This window comes from Manis javanica, chromosome 12 (assembly GCF_040802235.1).
Source record: "Manis javanica isolate MJ-LG chromosome 12, MJ_LKY, whole genome shotgun sequence".
Taxonomy (NCBI): domain Eukaryota; kingdom Metazoa; phylum Chordata; class Mammalia; order Pholidota; family Manidae; genus Manis; species Manis javanica.
In genome coordinates, this window is record NC_133167.1 from 84508011 (window position 1) to 84518634 (window position 10624).

At 37.5% G+C, this 10624-nt stretch overlaps 2 protein-coding genes across 2 annotated transcripts in view; one reads left to right on the plus strand and one right to left on the minus strand.

Annotated features, from left to right (window-relative positions):
- Positions 1-9232, minus strand: part of LOC108405726 (putative disintegrin and metalloproteinase domain-containing protein 5) — a 38951-nt gene extending 29719 nt beyond the window's left edge. Inside the window, 4 exon segments of the mRNA XM_073219289.1 lie at positions 6529-6594; positions 7469-7644; positions 9157-9198; positions 9201-9232. Of these exon segments, the coding sequence (XP_073075390.1) occupies positions 6529-6594; positions 7469-7644; positions 9157-9198; positions 9201-9231 (315 nt within the window). The 5' untranslated portion in view covers position 9232.
- The window catches only part of LOC140845184 (uncharacterized), a 29603-nt gene continuing 26618 nt past the window's right edge, over positions 7640-10624 (plus strand). Inside the window, exon 1 of the mRNA XM_073218947.1 lies at positions 7640-10622. Within this exon, the coding sequence (XP_073075048.1) occupies positions 9534-10310 (777 nt within the window). The 5' untranslated portion in view covers positions 7640-9533 and the 3' untranslated portion in view covers positions 10311-10622. The remainder of the gene's footprint in view (positions 10623-10624) is intronic.

A 10624-nucleotide genomic window follows, 5' to 3' on the forward strand; every position in this document is an offset into this window, starting at 1 on the left:
GAGGCTCATGTGACTGAGCTTGGAAAAGAGATTTCTGAGGTCTGTCAGTACCACATGACTGCGTTTGGGAGTAAACCCTCTCCATGTTGAACCTCGAGATTACTACAGACCTAGCTGCTCCTAGATTTCTGACCTACAGAACTGTGCTGTTTTCATCTCTGAAGTTCCAGGACAGTCAATCATGTAGCAACAGAAAACTAATACTCTGCCTGGAGGCACTGCTGTTCTCATTTGCGTCATTTCCAATTTATGCACGTGAACAGATAAATATACCATGGTACATTTCAGACAGGAGAATAGTACTATTAATATCCTGAAAAGGAAATGAGCTATCAAGTCATGAAAAGACATGGAGGAACCTTAAATGCATATTACTAAATCAAGGAGGCCAGTCTGAAAAGGCTCCATGCTATTCCAACTACATGACTCCAACTATATTCCAACTGTGTGACCTTCTGGGAAGACAAAATATTCATGGTGGGAGGGGAGCAATTAGTAGGCAGAACACAGAGGATTTGGGGGCAGTGAAAATCCTCTATATACCACCATAATGATGGATACATGTCATTATTTGTCCAAACCCAAATAAGTACAACATCAAGATTGAACCCTAAGATAAGCTATAGACTTTGGGTAATTTTGATGGGTCAGTGTAGGTTCATCCTTGGTAAGAAACAAAATACCACCCTGGTGAGTGATGACAATGGGGGAGTCAGGCATGGGGGCAGGGGGCCTGTGGGTAATCTCTGTACCTTCCCCTCAGTTCTGCTTTGAAACTAAAACGCTTCATTGCTGGCATAAACAAAAACAATTCAGTTTCATATTCACATTTTAATCTTATACTGACATTTTTTACAGCATTCTTGCTTAACTCATAAATTACTTCTTTTCCTTTACAAATTTTTATTACACAAATTCCAATGAAAATTAAAGTCTGAAGAATGGCACCAGGAAAACACACATACTAACCAGCCACTTATATTTAATAATTTTTATCTTCTGCTTTATTTGCACACACAATCTAAAACTTAGTCCTCAGCAACAGAACATTGCTTTCAGGGAGAATTAACAATAGTACTGAAGACCTGGGGAACTGCTCATGGCCTTTCCTAAACTTTGGCTGGGGGAAGACCAAAGAAAGGCAGGGTCTGAGAATAAAAACAAATCCTTAGGAAATGTCTGTTCTCTAGCCATGGTAACAAATAACCCCTGGAACTGGTTTTAGATTTCTCTAGTCCATCAATACGTCTTTATTAGTAATGGTAACAAGTACATACCAAAACTGATTTTAATCTGTCTAACCTGTCAGTGGCAATTTACTTTGTTGTACGGGCTACTGGAAGTCAACCACTGTACAAATGGGCCGGCAGAGAAATCATAACACAGACTTCTTTTTCTGAGGCACTCTGCTAGCTCCCTTTCCTACTTTTTAGATAACTTGTGAAAAGGAATATAACCCTGTAGTAGGATCTCATTCTCATTTTCACCAGAAAACAGTAGACTATGAATATTTGGTAGCTTTTTCTTCCTATGGGAGTATGCTCCTCCCAAACAGTAGAGCTGAATGCAATAATGTTACCGTAAAGCAGAAAAAGCAATGAATGTCACTTAATCTAAAAGCACACGAATGTATACCAATTATTTATTTTGAGAAGAAAATTGATGATATGCTTAATATTAACATTAAAGTTGCACTGATTATGTCATAAATATTAATGCAAGCATACCACTGTGGAAACAATTTGACTAACAAAGATCAAATATGTTTTTGAAAAACAGTATGACATTATGATCCGTTCAGTGTTCTCTTTAAAAGTAATTGTATACAGTTTAACTTTTATGGTCTAAATTAGTAATACAAAAAACTATTAAAAGATGTATAAACTATGTAATATATTTATTCATGCTTTAATGTATTAAAATTTTTTGAAATATGAAAATAATGAGAGCTAAGTGGATAATAACTACATACCAGAGCGACGCCTGTAGCAAAATTCTTACTACATATTTTTCCAGGAAATGTGGCTCCTATAAAACTAGGATGTTTCTTGAAGCTAAAAAATAATAATTTTCCTAATAATTGCATTTATGAGTGGCATTACTAATGATAATAACTTTCATAGAAGCAAACATTAGCGAAGAATTACTATGTCCTAAGCACCATGCTACTCTGAATTAAACTATTTAATACATTTTCTCAAACCTTCAATGGTAAGAATATTTCAATATATATTTGTAAAATATGAATTTGATAAACATCCAGAAGTATAAGTTTATGCAAAATGTGCTAATGGTTATAATTTTTATCCTTTTTCCTCTATATTTACAGCCCTGAAAATTCAATTTTCTGTCATCTGTTCTTTCATTAAAGATGAATAATGAATTATTTATTCATCAAAGATGAATAGTTTTCTGTGCATTAGGTTCTAGATAGTGTAACAATTCAATATTCTCATGTTATTAAAAAATAAAAACATAAGAATTAATCAGATGAGAGACAAGAATGTAGAGATAGGAGGTAATTAAAGTTCATAAGACAAGAGAAATCAAAGAAACTGTCACATCCATAATTAATCTTCAGTTATTTCAATACTTTCATGAAATTTTACCTTTATCAGATTATTTTATATCTGTTGATAAAAGTTTTTCAGTCTTGTCTCACACTAGTTCCTTGAGGACAAGTACTTTAACTACTATTTTTCCCCATCCCAAGGTGTCTGTCAAATTTATAGAACGTAGTATAAAGGAAGGAAATGCTTATTTTTCAGAATTAGCATATGAAATCATTTTGGGTTGCTCCTTTGATGCTGTACAAATATGGAATACTATACTCACACAAGTAAGTATGCAGTATGATGAGGTCTGTAGAGGTGGTTATATATCCACTCTAAAAATCTTGATAATATATGATTAGGATTCCCTGTAGTAGAAATTTTGTTTTTATGTGATCATATTTCTATAGAAGATATTATACCAGTCAGTTTTAACTGGTTAAGCATCTAAAAGTAAAAGATAAATGAAAACATTAATTAAGTTCAACATGAAACTTTTATAAAAATATACATAAGACATTTAATTCAGTATTTTGATTATGGAAACTCTTCAACAGCACAGCAAAATATTGTGCACATCAATTAATATTGCCTATATTTAAGAAATATATAAACAAAAAAGTTTTTCAAAACTTACAGTGTTAACAAAGCCAATTATCTGAATAACCTTCTGCATTACAGACTCGATATCAACGCCCATGTAATCAAACTGAAAAAGATAAATTTTTCTAAAACCTAGTGGATGTCATTAACACATCATATACCCTTTAAATGTACAATTAGCTATATTCTAAAATAGCCTACATTCCAACTGAAATCCAGAAAATCAATACTGGTGCATAAATAATGATTAAAATAATTTATAAATGAATAAATTTAATTTATAACTTGATAAATTATATATATACATATAATTATAGATATTTCTATAAATTTTTAAAAAGGTTAATTTCTATAAAAATACATAAACATATTTAACAGCTTTGTTTTTTAAACAATGGTTAATGCACCCAACTTGTGGCATTACTTATTGTTGATGAATATGGTACCACATTTTTTTAAATGTGATGTTTCAAAAAATAACTTATTTCTAAAATATTACAAATCAAAAAATATAAGCAGAGAGAGGGAGAATCCTTCAAGACAGGTTCACTGTTGAAGTGATCCTGGATTCTGTGTTTGAATACATCCTTTCACATGACCACATTAACTGGTCTCTAATGTAATCTTTATTTCAATAATCTCTTTCTATGTCTAATTGCTTTAAAATGTCAGGACAACATTAAGTACCAATGGTTATGCCAGGTATATGAGGTGTGCTCCCAATTTTTCACAGGAAAACTTCAAATATTTATTAAGTGGAGCTCTGTTTAAGATTAGTATTCTTCTAGGTCATGTTCAGAAACACCTATTTACTAAATGTTTATCAGTTCACTACATACAGGTTCAGTAAATCTCCTTATACTAAAGTTTTTATAAAAATTGGGAGTTCACAGAAGATGACTGGTTAGCCAGAGACGGGTAAGATTCCTCAAGGGAAGAACAACCTAAGACAGGCACAGTCGCAGGGGGGCCATCAGGTGAGAAATTGGGGATCAACAGAAGAGAGGCTTAGAACCTCACCCCCCCTGTTTTGAGAGAAATCTTCTGCATCCGTGGATGTTTTGTTGCCCTTGTCTAGCTCGGATTAATACATAGTCTACAGGCACACACCTGATCATCTACAATTGCCCTCTTACAACACTAAACCATGTTTTCTACCTTTATCTTGCATCTACCTACCACCTCAGCATTTTATTAAAAATAAAAATAATAATAATAATAATAAAGGGAGAAATGTGGGATTCACATATAAATCAAGTATAAAATCAAACGAATATTCATATTTGACCTGATTGTTTATAGTTCATAATGCGTGATCAAAACCGAAAGTTTCTGTGATGACTGTCCTTGTACTGTTCACCATGTAAGAACTTATTCACTATGTAAGAATTTGTTCACCATGTAAGAACTTGTTCTTATACTTCAGAAGATCGGAGACTGATGAGAATTAGGCTTGGGGTGGATTAATGATTGTGCATTGAGTCCCCTACACAGAATTTTATTGTTGTTAACAACCATTTGATCAATAAATGTGAGAGATGCCCTCTCAAAAAAAAAAATTCGGAGCTCAATTATTATCAAAGGCTTTTTTGATAAAGATTCATAATGATTTTTGTCTTTTGACATATTTCAGTAACATTATTTAATATTAAACCATCATATTTCTTGACCAGATCATTGTATTCTATTAATATACTATCAAAATTAATGCAACATTTTGTTTAGAAGTTTGTGGCTTTAAGATGTGTGTGTGCATGTACACACTGTCATAATTAAGCAAATGAATGTTGCTTAGTAAATATTCGCAGTCCACATAAATTTAAGTACCATGCTTTTCCTATATCCTAGAACTAGTGTTAGCATATGAACTATGACTTCCTGAAATGTTTTAAAGAACTCTCTTTCAAAGCTATACCTAATACTGGTAACTGACCCAAATTCTTTCTTTCCAGCTTTTAGAGATATAATTTACATATAACATCATGTAAGTTTAAGGTATACAACACAATCAAATTTGCACTTGCAAATTTGTTTTAATATTGAATTTGGTTTGTTTTACTATTCTCCAAAGCCATAGTTACATCATTTATCCTTTTTAGTACCCTAACAAGTTTACTTCTCTTTTGCCTAATACTTTCTACCCATTTTTTTCTTTTGTACCAACCAGTTGTCAATTTACTTACTGATTTAATGTTTCTGTTTATCATCAACTTATGCTCTTACTATTTGCCTGTTCTCTTACATTTCTCTTTTTACAGTTTTTCCATTGAAAACCCTGTTCATACATTTTTCACCCTTACTTTTCTAATAGCAAATTCTTTCAAGAATATGAATTCCCTTTGTGTTTAGTTTTGGTACTAGGCATTATCCTTATTTACCAATGTTCAGTTCTCTTCTAAGGTGCAGGAACCCTTTCTTTTTTAAAGACAGACATAGCCAGGTGATTCATTCTGGTCAATAAAATGAGGGCAAAAGTGGTGAATGTCGCTTCAGATGGGCAGTATCTCCTTACTGCGGTCCAGGTCTCTGGTGTGCTATTCTATTGGGTTGACAGTTGGAAAAGAAGCTATCAATATAAAAATGCCAAAATAATTTTATCTAAGCATTCTGGAGCACTGAGCCAACACCTGGAAAACAGCTGTCCTGGAGAGGCTGACATTGCATGAATGGAAAATAAGCAGTGTTTGGCCACTAAGATTTTGGGGTTAATTTTTACCAGAGCACAAACTAGAGGAGACCACTTACTCAAATGAATGGATTTTGTCATAAGGATTCAAAGGATCAGGAAAAAAGGGAAAACAAGCTACCAAAGGAAACCTATAGCTTTAATAACTGACCCTAATGAAATAAGATTAGACACTATCAGAAACTTATTCACTATGTAAGAATTTGTTCACCATGTAAGAACTTGTTCGTTATGCTTCAGAAGAATTCAGGATAATTGTCTTAAGAAAGTTTCATGGTCTACAAGAACACACAATATTAGGAAAATAACATGGATAAAATGAGAAGTTAATCTAATAGAAACCACCCCCCTAAAAAAAGATTAATTATAGACATGAAAAAGGCACTGACTTAGCTGAATAAGAGAGAGCTCTAATCTATACTTTCACTGGCAGTCTCCTTGAAAATGAGAAAAATAACTGACAAGTTTTAGTAAATGAAAAGATGTTTCACTTTACAAAAGCAGTTAGACATCGTATACATATAATAAATGAATCAACAAACACTTGGTTTATTTACAATTTCAAAGAACTTAACTGCAAAAGCAAAATAAACATTTATCCAAAAAAGGTCAAAATTTTTATTACATTATTGAAATCACAGACAAATGTAAATCATTTAAAAATACAATGCATAAAAAAGGACCTACCAGATTTTTATCCACAACAATATGCATTGCAAGATATCGAGGAAGTAACTTAAAAATTCTGGGTCTCTGAAAAACACACGTGAATTCTGAGGAATTTGCCCAAATTTACCTTCTGTTGAAATTATGTTCAGAGATAAATTGAGAGTTGTGTCGCTACTGATTACATAACAAGACTGCTTTCAAAAACAAAAGTTAGGTACTATTAAGAAAATTCCAGGCCAAAAAGTGCCCATGGTTAGTAAGAATTTTCAGTGAGATCCCCAGGAATCATCTGAGTTTAGCAATAGCTGAAACTGGAAATATTAAGTTTATAACATAAATCTTTCTCTCCTTACTCTTGGATTTTCATAGTAACCTTCCATGTGGGCACATTTTCCTACTACCAAATATTATGATAAAAAAATATGGTTTAGAAAAATATTACTAAAGTCTATGATCAATGGCAGTTCAATTGAGCTGGGAATGTTTCTATGACAGTTTACAGGTCTTTGTGGAGGAAGAATTCATCACTTTGCTTTATATGCACCTTATGTAGGCCACTAATATGATTCATTTCTGAACTCTAATGAAACAAAGACTTAACTTAGAAATCCAGATCACATAGTATTTTCACCTAAATTATCACAATAATTCAGGAAATGAAATAATTTACATTAACTATCCAAATGCCCACATGTGAAAATTAAGTCTTTGGTTTCTTTAATCCTATGTTCGTATATCTGTTTCCAAGATTAATTACCTACATTCTTGCTAAATTTTCACCTAATAACAAGCATAACAAAAAGCTTAATTTCGTTCTCTATCCATTTTAAAAATCATGCAGGGCCTTCATGAAGTAAAATGACTTTAACATTTGCAAGTCACCAAATTTTGCTCTGAAAATGCTTTTCATTTCACAAAATTATACCGAATAAGATAAAATTAAAAAGCCAACAGTTACTTCTGAACTTTTACTGTCTTGATACTGCAAATTATTACGGCTATATGTGTCATTGTCTCCCAGGAGAGGAATATTAGGGTTATCGTTTCCTTCTTCATAAATGATGTGCAAGAATCCTGATACAGTCTCTGTTGGTTCAATTCCATATGAGATGTTTTTAAACTGCAGTGTTCCCCAGAATGTTAAAATAATCAAACAAGTCTGAAATGATTCTACCAAAACCACAATCTAATACTCAAATGAGAAAGTTAGGTCAGAATATTTTGTTTACATTTAAAGTCACCCTGGTTTTTCTACTCTACCTCTTTATTCTTCTTTACCTCTGTTACCCCAGAGCTGGACCAGTAATACCACAGGATGCATAATGTTTTATATTACAAATATTCTAATAGAAATATTTGAACATCTAAAAGAAAGTATGGATCTATGTGCTTATACTGGTTAAGACCCCTTCCTCGGGTATAGATAGCCTGTAGGACCTTTAGGCACTCTCTTCCTTAGTCTTAGGTCCCTTTCTTCTTTGTGAGACATGAGACAGGCCCGCATGACGTTCAATGTCCTAAATAATTTCTTTGTGTGGGCTGAAGATACTACTCATCTAAAAATTAATGGGAGCAGAGCTAAAGTTTCCATCATATCCAGGCATTCTACAATTATTATGCATAACAGGAAATCAAGAACTTGGTAAAAAGAAGGAATTTGGGAAAACTAAAGGAGTATAGAGAGACCAGTCAACACCTCTTGCATTCAGGATTGCTCAAAGCCTCAAGCAGCAGATCTCAGCACAATCAATATGCAGCCTCCCTTCGGGAATAGAGGCTGGCACAGTGATCAACTCTATCTTATTGGAAATCTGGTTCACCCTCTAGGGAACTGAAATAATAAAGGTGACTAGAACTAGAAAAACAGGGTCAGCTCCAGGAATTCCACTTCTAGGAATTTACCCTAAGAATGCAGCACTCCAGTTTGAAAAAGAGAGATGCACCCCTGTTTATCGCTGCACTATTTGCAATACCCAAGGTATGGAAGCAACCTAAATGTCCATCAGTAGATGAATGGATAAAGAAGATGTGGTACATGTACACAATGGAATATTACACAGCCATAAGAAAAAAAACAAATCCTACCATTTGCAACAACATGGATGGAGCTAGAGGGTATTATGCTCAGTGAAATAAGCCAGGCGGAGAAAGACAAGTACCAAATGATTTCACTCAAAACAGCAGCAGAAGCACAGAACCCAAGAATGGACTAATAGTTACCAAAGGGAAAGGGACTGGGGAGAACGGGTGGGAAGGGAGGGATAAGGGCGGGAAGAAAAGAAAGGGGCATTTCGATTAGCATGTATAGTGTTGGTGGGGGCACAGGGAGGGCTGTGCAATACAGAGAAGACAAGTAGTGATTTTACAGCATCTTACTATGTTGAAGGACAGTGACTGTGAACTTGGTGACAAGTAGTGATTTTATAGCATCTTACTATGTAGATGGACAGTGACTGTGAACGGGGATGTGGGGGGGACTTGGTGAAGGGGGGAGCCTAGTAAACATAATGTCCTTCATGTAATTGTAGATTAATGATACCAAAATAAAAATAAAAAATAAAAAAAAAAGTAAAGAAAAACAGGGTCAGCTCATAGACTACCAGGACCTAATACTGCCCATGGAATATCTTTATATAGGCTACAACCTGAGTCCTGAACAAGTGTTGAGAGACATAAGAGAATTTGGAAACCTGCAACATATCCACGGTAATTGCAATCCATCTGAAAAAAATATATACAAAGAAAAAGACCGGATAACTTATTTTAAAATGCACATTCCTGATGTTACTTATCTGTAGTACTTTAGTTACCTTAGCACTTCAATATGAATGGCAATTACCCAATGAAGTTGTGCCAGGTAGAAATAAAAACCACTATTCAGATTGGTAAGGAAGAAGTCAAACTGTCCCTGTTTGCAGAAGACATGATATTGTATATAATAGAAACTCAAAAGAATCCACTCCAAAACTTCTAGATAATATCTGAATTCAGCAAAGTTACAGGATACAAAATTAATACACAGAATGCTGTGGCACTACTATACAGAGTGGAACCCCTCGCCGTCCCGGCCGCGCGCGGAGGTCTGGAGAGGCGGAGCGGCGGGCTCCCCGGCTCCCCGAGCGCTCGGCCCCGCGCCTCAGCAGCAAGCAAAGTGCCGCTGCCTCCTGCACGCGGGTCCGCGGCTGGCAGCCACAGCGCGCCGCGCGGTCGAGGGCATCAGACACCCGAAGGCGCCCGGAAAGCAGAAGCGGTCTCCAGGTGGCGAGCCGGGATGTGAAAAAAAAAACAGCCCTGCGCGGCCTCCGCCCCGGCCCCACCCAGCCACGCTCCCAGTGGCTGCCAGCGCAGCGCCGTGGGATCATTGGCCGCGGGGTCCGTCAGTCAGAGGCGGCCGGTGCCGCGGCGAAGGCAGCCATTGGGCGCTCGCGGAGACACCTAAGTCCGACGGCTGCGTAGTAGCTGCAGGAGCTGCCGCCACCGTATTCCAGTTAGTAGCATCGAGAATACCGCCGGGAGAGGATCCTTTCGCGGCTCCTTGCATGCTTCGGTCCGCTGGCTGTGACCGAAGGAGCGCCCTGCCGTCCCGTCTGCGCAGCGGAACCGGCGGAGTCCAGATGTTGATGGGTCCGCGAAGTGCTCGGCTGCGCCTTCCTCTAGGTGCGCGTGCGCTGGCGGCACCGACCTCGCCCCCCAGCCTCGGATCGCCTCCTCACGCCCGCTGGGATCACGGCGCCGCTTCTCGGCTCTCCCGCGGCGGCGGAGGGCGGCGGTCACCTTGGCCGAAGCGCTCCAGGTGGTGAGGATCAACCCGGACTTCAAGCCGCTGCCCCGGCCGGACTTCAGCCAGTCGAGCTCTGCCACCTCCAGCCGGCGCCGTCGGGCGGCGCGAACGGGAACCCCTACGCTGCCGTGGGCGTGCCTTCGGCCTCGGCGGCCGCTGAGGGGCCGCAGCGCAACGCGTGGGGCAACCTGTCCCACGCCGACCGCATCGCCAAGCCCGTCGAGGGCTCGGCCGAGAAGTGGCTCCCGCTGCTGCAGATCTGCGGTGGAGGGTCCAGAGCGGGACCCACTTCAGGGATGAAGGCGACAGCGACAGCCCTGCAGACTGGAAGGT